This window comes from Mastigoproctus giganteus, chromosome 10 (assembly GCF_048544385.1).
Source record: "Mastigoproctus giganteus isolate SK-2022 chromosome 10, ASM4854438v1, whole genome shotgun sequence".
Lineage (NCBI taxonomy): Eukaryota > Metazoa > Arthropoda > Arachnida > Uropygi > Thelyphonidae > Mastigoproctus > Mastigoproctus giganteus.
This window is the reverse complement of record NC_143584.1, coordinates 19539457-19559397: the sequence shown is the minus strand read 5'-3', so window position 1 is coordinate 19559397 and position 19941 is coordinate 19539457. Positions and strand designations below refer to the sequence as shown.

Sequence of the window (19941 nt, the reverse complement as noted above, 5' to 3'; positions counted from 1 at the left end):
TCATCAGGCATGCTGCTGATCGCCTCATTCAAATCCTCATAAAAAGCTTCTCTTCTACATCCCATCCTGCCTATGGGGTGTAAGCACTAATGATATTCAGCACATATTTGCCAGTCAATAACAGTTTAATTTTAATTAGCTAGTCACTTTTCCTGCACACTTCCATTACTGCATCCTTTGGGTTATTTTAAACCACAACTCCTATCCATTCCTCCTATTCTCCGTGCCATAGCATGCTGATCGCCTCATTCAAATCCTCATAAAAAGCTTCTCTTCTACATCCCATCCTGCCTATGGGGCGTAAGCACTAATGATATTCAGCACATATTTACCAGTCAATAACAGTTTAATTTTAATTAGCCAGTCACTTTTCCTGCACACTTCCATTACTGCATCCTTTGGGTTATTTTAAACCACAACTCCTATCCATTCCTCCTATTCTCCGTGCCATAGCATATTAATTTGTAGCCCTCAGCTGTTATGTATTTAGGTTCTAATATCAATTTACTACATCTGCAATTAAATATATACATATTTATTATTTTTAGCTGTAGCTCTCAGTCATGTAATGCATGTTAAGGAACGAGCGCTACTGCACTTTGACTTTGACCACTCGGTTACGTTTTTTAAGCTCATTCACTCGACCACGTTCTTTGAGTCCGTGATAGAAGCTCGTAATTGTTAAATAGGATTAACTACAGAGTAGTAAGATACTACTCTGTGGGATTAACGATCAGTATTCTGATTTACTATAAACTCCTCTGACTTTGGTCGTACAAGAGCACAGAGAAGTAAGATATGTTACTATTCTGTGTACCAGAGTTTTTCCAACTCCCTGTGAATCATGACGCCCTGACATTCGCCAATTTTACCGGTACTGTACTTCTTTCCGGTCACAGCGAAGTACAGGGAATCACCAAGAAAGAGAAGAATGATGATATCTGTTACTACTCTGCTTCCGGTTATGCAGATAATCGAGTACGACAATCTCAGTATCACACACGTTTCAGCAGAGAAACTACAAATACTGTACCCCGAGCAAGTTTTACGAATGTCTCCAATGCTTTTTAACTAAGCGAACCGCCCTGGTCCCTTTGACCTTCGGTGCTTTTCGCTGTGGCCACAGAGTAGAGTAGGCTAGTAGTAACATGTTACTACTCTGTGGCTTATCTGGCGTATGGTAGTTTTGCCACTGATAGGGTTAGTGATTATATTCTTATCAAAATTGATTATTTGCAAACGCCCTTGACCTAAACAGTCGTGCCGGCGTACAATATGTATATAAATAAAAAATAAAATAAATTTTCTGTTTATACTCCGGGACGACCAAACGGTCAGAGGAGTTCACAAGATAGACAGAATACAAGAGACAGCACCGTATTCAGTAGTCACGGGCTTGAACCCCGGTCACTCAAGGCACGTGTACTTATGCACCCTCGCGCCTGACCACTAGGCTACGGGGGCGTATTTTGATAATGACATCACTCCAAACTAAAGTAATCGGCTAGAGCCCGTAGAGAAAATATCAATCTACACGGTGACGCCGGTTTCGCAATACGTTGATAAAGTGCTGAGAGCTGTGATAGAGGAAAAACTTGTTATACAAATGTTTAATTTGAGTGCTGCGTCGTGTAAAACAAATTTGTTTCTGTGAAGCTTTGGATTGGCAATCATGTCCGGATCCGAAGTCAATCGTCTTTTGTATGTCGCAATTGGTTCATCACGTTCCCAAATCGTAAGTAAAAGAATGACAATAAAAAGGAATAACTGATGAAAGAGTTTCGTTGTAGGAGAGAGGGGCGTGGGAGGAGCGTAAGTCTCCTTCCTCGTGCAAGCCTGTAATTTTTTTTTAAGTATGTTACGCTTATCAGCAAACAGGCCAACCAAAACTTATCGATACCGCCTTATTTGTATTTATGGATTATGTAATGCAGCTTACATAAACCAGTTACGCCAACTCAACTTTTTTTTTTCTATAAAGACGGATTAAAAACTATTGTATGACGGTGGATGACTTTTTTTTTTTCCCCCTTCACAAAATGCCATATAGATCTGTTCAGTAACCATTTTGTTTTAAATTTCAAGGACCAATACCTAATTATTAGCAGTGGGGTGAAATCAATAATAATAATAAATAAATAAAACACTGGATTATAGTTGTGTGTACTTCAAATAATTTGGATTATTTAGCTTATCGTTTTGAAGAAGGTATAATCACGCTAAGGTTGCCAAGTGTCCTATACCAGGAAAGGATGCCAAATGTCCTTTAATTCAGTAATTGAACTCCAAAATTTTATTCATTACTAAAAGTTTTAAACGCATATGTTTTCAAAATTAATTAAGTAATCGGGTTAAGTTAAATTCAACTGCAAATGGCACTTCATTTTAAAAAGCAGTAGTTTGAAATGTATAAATATTTTCAAAGTGGTGTCCTACGCTTTGTCGATTCCTGGAACATCTGCAAATTACGAAAGAATTTTCAGTGGAATTAATAAAAAGTGAACTGATTTAGTTCAATTTGAAAGACAATTGTGCTGATTTTGCTCTCAATATAAAATGATGCAGCTTTCTTCAAGGCTGGTCAAAGTCATGAGAAGTATAGTTTCATAAATAAATAAAGGCTTCATTCATCATAATTTGTAATTTTTTCCTGTCTTTAATTCACAAAATATAATGTTTAATTTTAATATAGTAGTGTGATTTTACAAGAGTAAGACTTTCTATATATTTTTATCAATGAATATAATAATGACATTATAAAAAATATTGCACAGGCAAATTTATATCATGGTAAACAGGGAATTATACGGTAGCATGCAAGTGTCCTTTATTCAAGATCTGTTGACTTGGCAACCCAAAATCGCACTGCAATAAGCAGTGCCTACCTATGTGTTGTACCATAGCAGTTTTTGGATTTTTTTATAACTGCCTTCAAAACAAAAAATAACTCAAAAAATCCCACAACCCACCTATATAATTCATACACAGTATGTGTATATATTCTTGATTAAAAAAAAAAAAAAACCTTATAAAACATTGCCAAATATGAAAACCCAACCAGTTTGGTAAAGCTGGTCAAAAATTTAGAATATAAGTATTACTTTGTGCTGTGCTTATTTCTGTCTCTAAAAAATAAAGAAAACAAACTATTAGAAAACTGGAGTGACACCACTGATTATTTATCTATATTATTAAACATATTAAAACATTTTAAACATTTAGTATTAGTACAGGCAACATGAAGGAAGGAGGCAACGCTTGCACAGTACACAAGAATGTGCAATGACATCCGAGGATCTGGGCACATGATTGGTTTTGGGGAGCCCTTTATTTTGTTATAGCTATATTATAATCATTAAAGAAATGTTTTGAGGAGCCCCCATCTGTGTTGTCGGGAATTGGATGTATCACATCCAATGTATCCCTTTTTATATGGCCCTGACAATTCCAGCCAAAAAAATAATAATAATAAAAAAAATTAAAAATTACTCATTTTGCCTGCCAATTCTTTTCTATAACATTAGTCAACAAAATTAATTTTTTTCCCCCCCATTATCAGTACTATCAGTACAAGTTAATAAAGTCAATTCATTACAAAACATGTAAGAAAGGTTATCATCACATTTTTATTTCTGGAAGAAACAATGTTTCTTCCAGAAACCTTGGTAGCAATTTTTGATTGACTTAATGGAATCATTTTCCCTGCTCAACATTTACTGTGCCAAGGTTTCTGGGAAAGAAGTCTAAATGTAAAAAATGAAGTTTCTGCAACATGTGGCATCCCATTTCTTTACATGCAACAAGCAGTTTCTGAACTCCACTTTTGTGTACAGGAGACCTATGATTACCCAACGAGTTCCACAAAACCATTTAAAATCCTGCCGTACTATTAGTCCTAATACATTCAGGCATTTTTCTGAGCTTCCATCCTGTAGAAGCTCTCTGATTTGAGAACTCACAAAGATTTCCTCTTTCACTTCCATGGCACAATTCTTGGAAATTTTTTTTACTTAAGTAATGAAATCCTGTTGAATTCACCTGGCCCACTGCTTTCACAAAACTCTTGTTAGACTAAGTTTAATGTGGAGAGATGGAAGAAAAAGCTTCATTGGCTCCACTAATAGAACATACCACACACCTAAGGTATTTAAGCACCTGGGGCAGATCCTTCCTTTGGCACCCATCATAAATAATTTAAAAATTTAAACATACAGAAAAAATATGTTCGCAAGTAGATTTTTAAACAGCACTGTGTAGCAAATTGGAAATAAGAAAAATGCAGGACATTTAACCCCAGGGGCTCACATCTGGTGAGCATGGGCTTGGCACACCTAGGGTCCTGAGCTAGATATCATCATTCTTCTCTTTCTTGGTGATTCCTTTCTACTTCTGGCACGCTCTCTCTCTCTCTCTCTCTCTCTCTCTCTCTCGAATTTTTTTTTTTTTGGCTGGTGCAGTATAAGCCTCAGGCTTCCTTACACCATATAGCTAATAATAATAATAATAAACATTCGGCGAACAGGTAATCCCACGTTGGTTGAATATAAAAAACAGAAAATCAAATCTCAACAATCAGCCTATTCTTTAAAAGGTAAATAGAGAGGATTCACAGTCTCTGCTTTCAAGTTTAACTCTGCAAATTGATCAACGACCCATCAAAATTCATCTTTATTATTATTATTAGCCATGGTAGATGACTTTCATCAACCGGTGAAATTCCACCACTTTGCTTATTGGAGGCTTGAAGTGGTGAAACCCATGTTTAGTCTCTAGAGCAAAGTTTCCGGCATCCCCCTCCCCCCATACTTCTCCTTCAACCCATGCACGGTACTAAGTACTATAGATTTTGATACCTTTCGTGTTTGGGGTTTTCATAAAAAAAAAAAAAAAAAAAAAGGAAGACTGAGGCTTATGCTGCACCAGCGAAACCCAAAAAAGAATTTCTGAGTTACCCTGAGAGAGAGAGAAAACAAGAGTCAGAAGTAAAAGGGAATCACCAAAAAAGAGAAGAATGATGATATCCAGCTCTCATTGAGCAAAAGAAATTTTTTTATCAATTTCAATTTGGAAAAACGTCTTTCACATGAAGCAATAGACACAAAGTCAGAAAGAATCTCAAACACAGTGATAAGCTTGGTAGAGATTCATCAAACTCCCATTTCACAATAAACTCCAGAAAATGCAATGCTGTCCATTTCTTTGCCTCTTCAGTAATGATTTTGGCAGCTTCCAAATGCATCTGAAGTTGTCCAATTTTCACCAAAGAATTCATTGAAAATCTAAGTCAAATTTGGAATATACTTCCAAAGTTGTTCTTCCATTGCAACAACCAAAGTCCTTGACTGAATACAGTAAAAAGTGACAGAATTTAATCCACTGCCTTATTATTAGCTACATGGTGCAAGGAAGCCCGAGGCTTAAGCTGTACCAGCCAAAAAAAAAAAAAATTTTGCAGAGTTACCCTGAGAGAGAGAATCACCAAGAAAGAGAAGAATGATGATATCCAGCTCAGAACCCTGGATGTGATAAGCCCATACTCACCAGATGTGAGCCCTGTGGTTAGAACAAATCTCCAATTCTTAATGAAAGCGATCAAGACATTCAAACATAGCCCTTTTTACTTTCTCTGGCAATGTGAGACCAACATCCTTTGCTAACTCTCCTGGCATCCTTTTTCTGAATTTTACTCTCCCTCTTCTCCCCACAGAAATGCCCATTTCCTTACATTTTGTAGTTGTATGATGAATGGCCCTCTCCACAATTTCACTGCATTGATCTTCAAGAAACAGTTTTATAGCTTGTAAGCTTCACAATGCACTTTTCAAGGCTGATTCCAACTGTTTGCAATTACTTTTGTGTGAGATTAATTTCTTACAGGACTTCACACCAGAAAGAATGGAAACTCAAAAAAGGGAAATCACATACAGCAGACAACAATCTCTGAGCTGATCCTCTTGTGTCCACATTTCCTTTTGGATCGCACAGTACTTCAAGGGTTGAGGTCAGCTTTTCAAAATTTGCCTTCACTGGGTTCACAGTGTCATAATGAGCAACTCCATCTTGTCTGGGAAAGTCTTTTGACTGTCATGCTTGCATGCATTTCCCATCGATGATGTGAGAGAAAAAAGAAGGAATAAACTGTCCAAGGTTCCAAAAAAAGTCAGACATGAAGAAATGCTTCCGAATGAGTGTACTATGCAAAGGTTCAGAGAATGATTTGCATGAAGTATAAACAAAACCTGGGGATCTCTGATGTTTGACTGAACACAACAATGCATACCAGCCATAAAAACATTTCACCAATCCATCCCAAAAAGTTTGTCTAGTTCTTCCCTGAATTTATTTAAGCTGTCAACTTCCACAATCACAGATGGAAGTTAGTTCCAGCAATCAACCACCCACTGGCTAAAGGCAAATTTCCACACATCTATTCTGCAACTGTCTTTTCTCAATTTGAATTTATGCCCCCTCAGGGTATATAATCCAAACAAGAGGAACAATCACATCAGTATCGAGCTTGCTCAAACCATTCAAAGCCTTATACAACTCAGTCAGATCTCATCGCAAGGTGCCTAATCTGGAAATAATCTGCCAGCAGAATCTGCTTGATTTGAATTATGATATATATATATATCTGTAACATTTACAGTATTTCCCCATGTATAAGACGCACCTTTTTTCGAAAAATTTGGGGGTCTAAAAACTGGGTGCATCTTATACAGTGGTTGTAGATTTTTTTACTTGCATTTCCTGCTTTTTCGCGCTTGTTGTCTTTGCACTCATTGTTTCGCACTTGTTACCGGTATATTACAGAAAAGATTTTCGTACAGTGCTGAATTCAAGTTAAAAGTGATCCAGTTTGCAAAAGTGAAAGGAAATCATGCTGCTGAACGTAAGTTTGGTCCTCCTCCAACTGAGAAAACAATCCGAGACTGGCTACGGGAAGAAGAAACCCTACGGAAAACGCCACAGCAGAAGAAGGCCATGAGAGGCAAGTCAGCAAAATGGCCTGATTTAGAGAGGGAATTGAGGAGCAAAGGGCAATTGGAATTCCTGTGTCCACAAAGATGGTTTAGCATGAGGCAAGAAGAATTGCTGATGAAAAAAGTTACTGATTTCAAAGGAGGACACAGTTGGTGCTTCAGATTCATGAAATAGAATGGACTAAGCATGCATACACGCACCAGACTTGCCCAAAAGATGCCTGAAAGCTATGGGCAGAAGGTCCTTGAATTTCATCATTTTGTCATTCAATGTCAAAACAAACATCAGTTTGAGTTGGGACAGATTGCAAATATGGACAAAGTCCCCCTTCAATTTGATGTCCCAAGTAACAGAACTGTTGATAAGAAGGGGGTGAAAACTGTAACTGTGAAGACAAGTGGACATGAAAAGAGCCATTATACAGTTGTTCTAGCTTGTTGTGCCGACGGAACCAAGCTGCCACCTATGCTGATTTTCAAACGCAAAACAATGCCAAAAGAAGACATTCCTCGAGAAGTGATTGTCCACATTCATGACAAGGGTTGGATGGATCAGGATGGGATGAAGATCTGGTTTGAGAAAGTTTGGAGCAGGAGACCAGGTGGGCTCTTACGCAAACCTGCCCTATTGGTGCTTGATCAGTTCAGGGCACACAACAAAAAATACAAAGAAGATTGCTACAGAGCAAAAAACAAAACTTGCCATCATACCTGGAGGCTTGACATCCCAGCTCCAATCACTTGATGTCAGCATTAGCAAACCCTTCAAAGTTGCCATGAGAGACGAATGGAACCAATGGATGAAGTCTTCTGGGGACAATTTGACACCAGCAGGAAGAGTGAAGAAACCAACTATAGGAGAAGTTTGTACCTGGGTGAAAAGATCCTGGAATAATATCAAGATTGAGATCATTGTAAAGTCATTTAAGAAGTGTGGCATTTCAAATGTCATAGATGGAACTGAGGACGAGGCAATATATGAAGACAGTGATTCGTCATCAGACACAGATGAGGACAAGCTAATGGATGGGAGTTTTGACAGTGATGAGGAGTTGTATGAATTTTATGATGAATAAAACTTGAGTTCAATAACTTTATGTAATACATTTTTTTTTCAAATTTCGGGCCCCAAAATTAAGGTGCGTCTTATACATAGGAGCATCTTATACATGGGGAAATATGGTAATTTATAAAAATTATGCCAAGCTTCATGCTTTTAAAATTTAAATACTGCACAGCAACTCCCCGATTTACGTAAGGGTTGCGTTTCACGGAACTCTGCGTAAGTAGGAATTTCCTCCATGCTTGTGCAGCACTCGCTGAATTGAATGAATCAAAAAAAGAAATGTTCGATGAACATGTAAATAGAATTATTTATCGTATTTATTAAATATTTTATCTCATGTGCAGGAAAAATTACAAAAGCATGCAATTTAAAAAAATTATAGAATTACAAAAAAAGAGTCAGGCATAATGTCAGTAAGTTTTACCTCTCGAGCATCGTTGCCAGAATCAATGTCTTCAGCTGATAAATATGCCACTACAGAGGTTGAGGGCTGTGGAGATTTAGAAGGGGTCCGCCGCTCAACCATACGAAAGAACATTAACGGATGACTGGATGGTGGCTTTTTGCTTTTCATCGTAGATTTCTTTGTAGCAAGCAAGCATATCATTCGCCCCTCTGTTAACTTTTAAGAATCGTTTGCTGTCAGGATCCATCTTCTCAAACCTCACCATTTCCGATGCAATTTCACAAAATGCCATCTTTGTGGTGATGAAGCATCTTGGCTCCTCATTTGGTTCATCTTCTTCATCAGCATTTTCTTCTTTCAATATCGCTGCTTGCAAGTCAGTAAGTCTTTTGTTAGATAATTCCTTCTCTTCTTCCTCTATTAACTCCTCCACGTCTTTGGCATCAACCTCCAACTGAAGTAGCTCTGCAACCTTTACAATCCTATTTGTAACCTCTTTATATGATTTGTCTTTTTCAAATCCTTCAAAGCCTTTTATGTGCGGTGGGCATATTTTCTCCAATGCACCATTTAAACAACTTTTAGTAATCCCACCCAAGCTTTATTAAAGTTTAAGATGATGTGGTAAATACTGTAAGACTTCCAAAAGTCTCTTAATGTAAAATTTTTCTCACCGTCTACAGCAAACAATGACCGAGCAAATGTTGTGCGTAAATACAATGGATTTCAGTTATTTGGGCCACCGGTTAATCGGAGCAGCCATTTATTTGGGGCAAATCTTAAAGAACAGAACCCAATCAAAAAAATGCCAGGGTTTACTTCACTTAATTGGGACAACATGCTGTTTAATCGGGGCAGGAGACCACAGCACCCGCAGCATACCACATTGTCCGGTCATATTTTTGGAGGTCACAACCATAAAAAATTACCAGTTTCTGGTTTAGTGGGCTTTTCTGTTAGTGCAATCTATAAACAGAAAGTAAACTCAATTTTATTGAATTTGTGAGAATACCGACATTCTGTGGGTTTTTGTTATTATGGTGAAATGTGTTTACGCTTCTATGAAATCTTCAATCATATAAAAAAATAAGTTTTCAGACCCTTCTCTTCATTCCTATTTTTTAAGCTTCATAACTTGTTATTCCATTCTCACTTGCACATATCATGTTATTTGCGATTTGTGTGTGTGCCATGTTCTTTGTTATTAATTGCTTTATCTTTTTTACTGTTTTAAATTTTAACTGCCACCCACAAATGTTAGTGAACAAAGATATCAACTAGTTAGAATGCACATATTACAGTACTTATTAAGCTATGCACTTAAGCGTAAATTTATTTTTATTTTGCTAACCTGTGGAAAATATTCTTCCAATTTTCATGTATCAATTTAATTTTTTAATTGGTAAGGTAATAAAGTGTAAATTTCTACTTAATATACTATACTTTTATAGCCTGTGGATAATTTCCCTCCTATTGTCGTTAATTAGAATAATTTTAATAGAATTAAAATTCAATTCACAAATGTGATCACTGTGACCAGTGCTTACTAATTATCAGTATAGTGAACGGTACTTTACTATAGAAAGTCCAGTAATGTGATTTGATCATACAGAAAATCAATCATAAAGCTGTATTTTTAACTATTTACGTGATATTTTGCATAATTGGCACAGCCACTTAATCAGACCAAACTGCACTAGTCTCGATGTGTCCCAAATAACCAGAATCAACCGTAATATGCTTCTAAATTTGAAATAACACCGTGATCCTTAGGTTGGATGAGTGAAGTCGAGTTTGGCGGTAGAAATATGACTTTCACATTCGAATTGAAATAGTAGTAGTGGCATGTGCAAGAAAGCAAGTATATGAGCTTATGCAGCATCAGCCAAAAAAAAAACAAAACACACCATTCCCTCCAAATGCCTGTCCAGTTCCTCCTTAAATTTATTTAACCTGTCAACTTCCACAATGAAAGATGGAAGTTTGTTCCAGCAATTAACCACCCGCTGGCTAAAGGCAAATTTCCTCACATCTATTCTACATCTGTCTTTTCTTAATTTGAATTTATGCCCGCTTAGGTTCGTAATCTGAACAGGTGGAAGGGTCCCATCAGAATTCAGCATGCTCAAGGCCTTGTACACCTCAATCAAATCACCGTGCAGGTGCCTAGTCTCCAGCCACCACAATTTGCAGAATTTAAGCCTGTCTTGGTAAGAGGATCCCTTCATTCACCTCACCAATCTTGTTGCCCTTCTCTGTACACGCTCAAGCAAATCTACATCCTTCCTAAAATGAGGCCTCCAGACCTGTACACAGTACTCAAGGCATGGCCTGACCATTGCCTCATACAGAGGGACAATCACCTCCTTTTCCCTGCTAGCAAAATTAACTATATATCATTGACAAAACCCCATGACCTGCCCTGGCAGCCTGTCTGCATTGCTCAGAAAACTTCATATCTGACTGCACAATTACTCCCAGGTCTTTTTCATTTTCTACCACCTTAAGTGTAGTACCACACAGTTGGTACGTTTCTCTGGGGTTACTTCTACCCATATGCAGTACTTTGCATTTGTCAAGGTTAAACTTCAGTTGCCACTTCTTAGCCCATCTGCCCAAATTATCTAGATCCTGTTGCAGTAGCACACTGCCATTACTGTCATTAACAACCCTGCCACCCTTTGTATCATCTGCAAACTTCGACACTAAGCCTGCTATACCTTCATCAATATCATTGATAAATATACAAAACAACAGAGGACCCAACACCGAACCTTGTGGGACTCCACTAATAACATTAGTCCACGAAGAGCAGCATCCATTAATTACTACCCTCTGTCTTCTCCCACTCAACCATCCTTTTATCCATTATAGCAACTTACCCTTAATACCATTCTACTCCAATTTGTACAATAGTCTTCCATGCGCAACAGTGTCAAAAGCTTTCCTGAAATCCAAATATATGATATCAAAATTATTTTTTGCATCCAGTACCTTTGTAACCACATCATAATATCCTATCAAATTTGTCAGGCAAGACTTTCCCTTAACAAACCCATGCTGTGTCTGAATTATTGCTGCAGTTTTGTCTAGATGATCCTGCAATGCATCTTTAACCAGTGACTCCATTATTTTATCCGGAACAGAACTTAAACTACGGAGGTGCCAATTCCCTTGCAATAGATGACAAACTTTGTCTTGCTTCATACTTCTTAATCATTTTCATCATTTCTAAATCAATTTTGTTTCATTTCCTGGCACTACCACCACTTGCACTTTTTGTTGGTTGCTTTTCTTTCATCATTGTAATACGTAAATAGGAATGAAGAAAAGTTTCTGAAAATTTGTTTTTTATACAGCATTAGCATTAGTAGAGGCATTTGATGCAAGAAAGCAAGCTTATGCAGCATCAGCCAAAAAAAAAAATTAAGTAAAATAAATAAATAAAAAATAACCACTTCCACTTCACCCCTCTGTTTGTTTGAAATACCTGTCCAGCTGAGCCTTAAACTTATTTAGGCTATCAACTTCCACGACAAGGGATACAAGTCTGTTCCACCTACCAACCACCCGCTGGCTAAAGGCAAATTTCTGCACATCAATTCTACATCTGTCTTTCCTCAATTTGAATTTATGCCCTCTCAGGTGATTATTCTGAGCAAGAGGAAGAATCCCATCAGCATTGAGCATGCTCAAACCATTCAAGGCTTTGTACACCTCTATCAGGTCACCTCGCTGGTGCCTAGTCTCCAGACACTGTAATTTGCAAAACTTAAGCCTTTCTTCGTAAGAGCACCCCTTTGTTCCATTCACTAATCTTGTTGCCCTTCTCTGTACTCGTTCCAGCAGCTCTACATCCTTCTTGAAATGAGGCCTCCAGGGCTGTATACAGTACTCTAGGTGTGTCCTGACTATTGCCTTATACAAGGGAATAATCACCTCCTTATCCCTGCTAGAAAAATTCCTATATATCATTGACAATACACCATGAGCTACTCTTGCAGCCCGTCTGCACTGCTCAGAGAACTTCATATCTGCCTGCACAACCACCCCCAGGTCCCTTTCATTCTCTACCACTGTCAGTGTAGTACCACAGAGTTGATACGTTGCTCTGGGGTTGCTGTTTCCCATATGTAGTACTTTACATTTGTCAATGTTAAACTTCATTTGCCACCTCTCAGCCCATCTGCTCAACCTTTCCAGATCCTGTTGCAGCAGCATAGTGTCAGTAGTGTCCTTGACAACCCTGCAAACTTGGACATTAAGCTTGATATACCATCATCAATATTATTTATAAAAACAGAAAACAATAAAGGACCCAATACTGAACCCTGAAGGACTCCACTAATAACATTAGTCCACGATGAGCAGTGTCCATTGATTACCACTCTCTGTCTTCTCCCCCTCAACCACCCCTTTATCCATAGCAGCAATTTGCCTCCAATGTCACACTGCTCCAATTTGTGTAGCAGTCTTCCATGTGCAAATTTTGCAACAGTATCAAACGCCTTTCTAAGATCCAAGTATATAATATCAAAGTTATTCCCTGTTTCCAGTTCTTTTGTGACTGCATCATAGTATCCAATCAAATTGGTCAGGCAAGACTTCCCCTTAACAAAACCATGCTGAGTCCGAGCTATAACTGAAATCTTGTCTAGATGATACTGCAGTGCTTCTTTAACCAGTGCCTCCATTAATTTTCCGGGAACAGAAGTTAAACTCACAGGTCTATAATTACTTGTGTCAGCCTTTGATCCTCCCTTGTGAATTGGGGTCACATTTGCACATCTCCAGTCCATGGGTACCTCCCCTGAGTCCAAGGAAGCTCTCATAATTATGGCTAAGGGTTTGCTTACATCCTTTGCTGCCTCCTTTAATATAACTGGATAGATCCCATCCACCCCAGGTGCCTTTCTTGTCTTTATCTTCAACAATTTCTCCTCCACTTTACTCTCAGTTATTACAAGATTCTCTAGCTTACTGCTAGAGTTGAATACACCTCTGGCATTCCCCTCGCTGAATAACTCCTCATGTGTGAATGTCGATGCAAAATATTCATTTAGTTTGGTAGCTACCTGAGCAGGGTCATCAACAGTTGACCCATCGATATCAAGTTGACCAATCTGATTCATCCCCTTCCTTCTAGAGTTTACATAAGTAAAGAACTCTTTGCTGTTTTTCTTCGCATCCCTTGCCAAGGATCTCTCGTAATCTGCCTTCGCCTGCCTAACCTCCTTTGTAACTTGGTTACAGATCAACTTGTATCTATCATAGGCTTCTGTGTCACATGTTAATTTGTATGTATCCCATGCATTTTTCTTCTCTGCCATATGGCTCATTAGTTCATCTGACATCCATTTAGGCCTTAACCTTGAACAATATTTCTTAGTTGGTATGTAAAGCCTAGTAGCTTGCAAGATATGTTCTTTGAATGCTTCCCATTTTGAATTTGCTGTTGGTAACATCATCAGTTGATCCCACTGTATAGAATTTAAATACTGTCTCAGTCCCTCGTAGTCGCCTTTACGAAAGCAATACCCCTTCCCTTTACCCCTAATGGTAGTTACCTCTATGAGTAACTCCCACTTCAGAACACTGTGATCACTGCCACCTAGTGGTTCATTTATCTGCAGATTCTTAATGCATGAAGAATCACTACTGATAATCAAATCAAGAATATTACTCCCTCTAGTTTCCTCCCGAACATGCTGATGTAGAAAACAATCATCCAATAAATCCACAAAAGCCTTGCTAGTGTGTGAGTGACCAGTCCGCAAATTCCAGTCAATATCTGGGAAATTAAAATCCCCCATTATGAGACTCTCTGATTTACTGGCCCACTCTATTCCTCTGTACAGTTTCGTATTGTACTCATCAGAGTCATTAGGCCTATAGCACACTCCTACTCTCAATTTTGATCTCCCAATGCTTATGTCACACCAAACTTACTCGACACTGCACTGTCCAGCGATGTCAACTGGCTTCACTTCCTTGGATTTTATGTGTTTCTTAACTAATAGCATAACTCCTCCTCCCTTCTATCCTTTCTGTAGACATTGTACTCCCCAAATTCCAGTTCTGCATTCCTTATATCTGTGTGACACCACGTCTCTGAAATCCCCACAATATCTGCCTTTGATGTTTTGAGCAATACCTCAAATTCATCAAATTTATTTACTAAACTCCTAGCATTGGTGTACACGCAAGTATACATGCACCTGCTATTCCTCTTAGCCACCCTAACACAACCCATGTGTTTACTTGTACTCCCATGATTCCCAGCAGTCTCTGAAATATCCTGCATCTTATTTTCCAGGCTGCTGCTCATTCCAATAGAAGCAGTGCAAGAATCACTTTCTCCTCTGCCAGTGGCTACTGTTAATCTATTAGTCCTTGTATCTCACCAATCTAGCAGTTTTTCGACCCACCTAACACTGCCTCGATAGCATCAGCAAACATTCTTGCACCCTTTCTATTTAAGTGTATCCCATCCCTGTAGAAGCAGTCTCTCCTGTTAACAAGTACAGACCAGGCTGAAATAAATTCTACCCCTTGGGCCCTGCACAATCTTTCCAGGGCCGAATTGATCGACAGGGCTCTCATCATATACTCCCTCCTATCGTGTCTGGGCAGAATTGCAGACACTTTCAAATTCAACCCTAATTCACGGCTTTTTTTCATCAGTGACCTGTACTTGTTAAGTAATTCCGCCGGTCTCCTACTCTTAATATCATTAGTGCCAACATGTACAACTATATCACCTTTTGTGCCCTTAAAAGATGATATCCGCTCTACAACGTCATCAACCTTTGCCCCTGGCAGACTTACCTTGGTCCTGTTCCACCTATCCTTTTTACAAAACATGTTTCCCGTTTCCCTGACAATAGAGTCACCAACAACTACTAGTTCCTTTGGGACCAGCGCATTCTGCCTTGGGGGTTGCCGATTATTGATTATTGAATATGATCAAAGATTTCAGTGAAGGGGAACACATTGTACCATAATAGAGTAAAAACCCAGAATTCCAGTTATCGGGATTATTGCAAATGCAATAGGATAGAGTTTACTACCTGTCTATAATAGATTGCACTAACAGAAATGCCCAATAAACCAGAAAGTGCAAATTGTTTTTATTGTTTTTTGGTCATGACCTCCAGAAATGTGTTTTAGAAAAATATCACAATGGCATTCAAAATTGAAATTGATTCTTATAACAGGAACGTATGACAACAATGAAAGGGTAGTGCAATTTCCATTATAAATATGATCTTTTTTAGAGATAAATAGCTTAGTAATATAGCAAAATTTAACTTCCAAGGACTTGGAACGAATTACAAAAAAAAAAAAAAAAAAACAATCTGTTATTGGATTCACATTATGATATTTTTATAATACCTCCATTTATTCCTACAATGCAAAATACATTTCCATATTATTTTCAGTTTGCCCATGCCGGCAAAAACACACAGTCAAATTTGCGTAAGTCGAGTATTACATAACTCAGGAATATCTGTATATCCAACATTTATTCTTCATTAAGAAAAAGGTTTATTTGAACTACATGTACATGGTAGTGTAAACCTTATTAATTCATCCCATATTTTATGACTCTCTTTTTCACTACGTCCTTATAGTTAATGTACATTATATTTATTTTTGGATAAGCTAAAATGTTACAGCTACAGTAAAATCTGCCACTTTACAATCTGGCACATTTTACAAAAAAAATCAACAATTTAAAATCCAGAAATATTAACAACTCAATCTGGCACTCTTATCAACAATAGCATTTTTCTTTAAGAAACCATGCAAAAAAAGGGTGATATTTCTGTTTTTGTTTATACTCCAGCATGACCACCAGGTCAGAGGAGTTTGCAATAAATCAATCAATACACATGTTAATCATATTTAGCAGTCACAGGCCCGAACTCCGGTCCACTCAAAGAGCGTGTGCTTCTGCACTCGTGCTCCTGACCACTCGGCTACGTCATAAAATGCTTTCAGAATTATCTGTCCTTTAACTATCTGTTCAATGTTTGCAGCCAGCAAGATTTCAATTGCATAGATAATACACTGGTAATTCTCGCAGCAGAACACACTTGCCTTTCCAGTTTGTTGCCCTGGTATTTCACTGCTTTCAAACAGATACCAAAAAGTTAAATGGCCATTCGTTTAAAATATGGGACTTCTATAACAGCCCGTCTCAGGACTAAGTGGTCTCACACTGTCACAGGTGGTCTTTAGTAAAAACATGCAGCCAAAACAATTGTAAAGTTGTCCAATGTGAGCTGCCATGCAGAATACAAAATCAGTTTCAAAATTTTAGTTTAGCTTCTAAGCCATCTGTTGAAAGTAGTACACCACCAGGGAAACTCCTTGCAAAGACAAGTTTGTTCTGCTGTGAGCATCAAGACCACTGCATTATCTCTGCAGTTGAAATCCTGTTGCCTGCAAAAACAGATGGAAGGACAAGATAGTCATTATAAATATTTACAGATGTAAATAAGTTCAGTTGTTTGCTCTTACTATTTATTGAAAAGTGCTCTTCTAAAAGTACTCAACCACTAGGTACATCTCTCTGAAATCCAGAAAATTTAAAAACTCTAAAATCACCACCTCTCAAGGGTAGTGATTTTAGAGTTTACTGTATTTATAATATTGAAGTAACCCCATAGTTGTATCACAGTGTTAATCTTATAATATGAATTTATGGATGGGAAATGTTTCATGTTAATATTCTTTTTGAAACTGACTCTGAAAGTAAATGGTCTTTTTTCATTAATTACTTTTATATATATACAGGGTTGTTAAAATTAAAGTATCCCTATGTAGAGGGCTCTGAAGCGAGTTCTAAGGCTCGTACCAAAGAGAAATTTGTACAACAGGTAAAATAAAGAATGCGCTCGCCATTTATTGGAAAAAAAAATAGTTACAAAATTTGTCACTGTATGGTGCGTAACTATCTTAGTTACGATTATGCAAATAACGTAAGTTATTTGCATAATAGTAAGTTATTGCCGCAGCGCCACTACCCAGCTCTACTGTATTGTATAAAAGCAAAGCAGCCTCTTCAAAATCATACAGTAGATGTTTGCCTGCAGTACAGCAGCAATGGCAACAAAGTTGCAGGAAAAGGTGCTATTAGTGAAATTGTACTATCAGAACAGCAACAATGCAGCTGCGGCTATCAGAGAATTCCAGCATCAGAAGCGCATAAGGTGTGGACCTATGACTGTTTGTGCTGTCTGCAAAATGATTACAAAATATGAAGCGACAGGACATCTTGGTGTTCAACCAGGTAGAGTTCGAAAACGAGTGGAATCCTCTCATGTTGAAGATGTGGCTATGGATTTTTCATGTCAATCTCCGTGTGGTAGCACAAGTGTGCCAGCTGTTTCTCGTGAAGTGGACATGCCATATTCCACTGTAAGGCTAGTAATGCGTCAGGTGTTGTGGTACTATCCTTACAAGATGCACATGCTACAGCAGCTAAAGCATGGTGATGCAGATATTCATTTCACATACACACTTCAGTTTCTGGCCCAAATGACAGTGGATATCACTTGGCCATGGAACATCCTTTGGAGTGATGAAGCCCACTTCTGCTTAAATGGACAAGTGAATACGCACAACTGTCACATTTAGGCAATAGAAAACCTTCAAGTTATCCAAGAGGTCCCATGGCATTATCCAAAAGTGACAAATGTTGTTGTTATTTGATTTTTAGGAGCATTAGCAACTAAGGCCATATCTTTTTTTGGGCCATATTTTTTTGAACAGGTAACAACGACTGGACCCCGCACCTGTTCCACCACTGGACAGTGATATTATGAAATGTTGGCAAATTTCGCAATACCAGAGCTGCAACAACGTGGGTGACTTCAGGATACCATATTCATGCAAGATGGTGCGTCACACATCCACTGTTGTGTCCAAAGATTGCTAAGGCAACACTTTATAGATGAATGGGTCATCAGCCATTGTTTCCAGACATCTTGGCCACCCCGATCACCAGATCTCACCCCATGAGACTTCTGGTTGTGGGGTTTTTTAAGAACCAGGTGTATCAGGAAGGATGTCAAACTATGGCAGATCTGAAGGACAGCATTAGACGTCATGTGCCGGCTATTCCAGTTGACCTGTTATGTTCTGCTGTAGAGAATGCTGTTCTTCGAATGGAAACTGTTGTTGACAAAAATGGAGGCCACATTGAACAACTGCCACACTGTTAAGGTGATTTGTATTGCCACAGCACCATATAGTGACAAATTTTGTAACTAATTTTTATTTTTTCCAATAAATAGCGAGTGCATTTTCTTTATTGTACCTTGTCAAAATTTATCTTCAGTACGAGCCTTAGAACTCACTTCAGAGCCCTCTACATAGGGATACTTTAATTTTAACAACCCTGTATATATATATATATATATATATATATTTCTGTTAATTAGGCATTAATAGCTCTCTATGAAAAGGGAATTCCATTTGAGCAAAGAAAAATAAATATGGCATTATCAGAACAATGTGAACCTTGGTACCTAAAAATGAATCCCAAAGGTGAAGTTCCAGTATTAGTTGATGGTGAAAACGTTATTCCAGATTCCATTTGTATTATAGACTATTTAGAGGAGAATTATAACTCCAGTAAGTGCATATTATTCTTTGATTTTAATTTTTTTTTATACATTTGGGATATATTAATGGGCACATAAATTTGTTTTATTAAATGCTCAGAAACGCAATATTTATATTAGTTTTAAAATTGAAAAAGAAGAGTGTCATATTTGCCTATTATAAAAAAAAAACCTGTTTATTTGAGAGTAGTACAGTGGTATATCAAACTGCAAGATGTGTGACAACCAACATCTAAAACGAGAATTAGACATCATAAAAACAATATGGTTTTCCAGAAGAAATAAACAAGATCAAGTTCTCAACCCCATGGAGAAACTCAACAGTCATCAGGATAACCTCATCATTCCCTATATTCCAAAGTGTAGCTCCATCATGTGGGACTTACTTAAAGATGTAACTACCATCAAGGGTAAAGGGATGCATTTTTGTTTTTGTGAAGGCGACTACATTGGTCTCGGGCAGTTTTTTAATTCTATACAGTGGGATCAACTGACGATGTTAAAAACAGTGAATTCTAAATGGGAGGCCTTCGGGGAATTAATCTTGGAAACTACTAGGCTTTTCATACCAACTATAAGAAATACTGTTCAAGATTTAGGACTAAATGGATGTCAGATGAACTAATGAGGCTCGTGGAAGAGAAGAAAAATGCGTGGGATGCATATAAATTAGCAGGTGACACAGAAGTCTGTGGCAGATATAAATTATTCTGTAATCAAGTCACAAAGGAGAATAGGCAAGGAAGTCTGATTATGAGAAATCCTTGGCAAAGGATGCAAAGAAAAACAACAAAGACTTCTTTACTTATGTAAACTCTAGAAGGAAGGGGATGTGAATTAGATTGGTCCAGT

At 37.9% G+C, this 19941-nt stretch overlaps 1 protein-coding gene across 1 annotated transcript in view; it reads left to right on the top strand.

Annotated features, from left to right (window-relative positions):
• Nucleotides 1–1400: 1400 nt before the first annotated feature.
• LOC150078826 (ganglioside-induced differentiation-associated protein 1-like) overlaps nucleotides 1401–19941 on the top strand; it is a 58432-nt gene continuing 39891 nt past the window's right edge. The window contains exons 1-2 of the mRNA XM_090383390.1: nucleotides 1401–1735; nucleotides 18907–19099. Of these exons, the coding sequence (XP_090239516.1) occupies nucleotides 1673–1735; nucleotides 18907–19099 (256 nt within the window). The 5' untranslated portion in view covers nucleotides 1401–1672. The remainder of the gene's footprint in view (nucleotides 1736–18906; nucleotides 19100–19941) is intronic.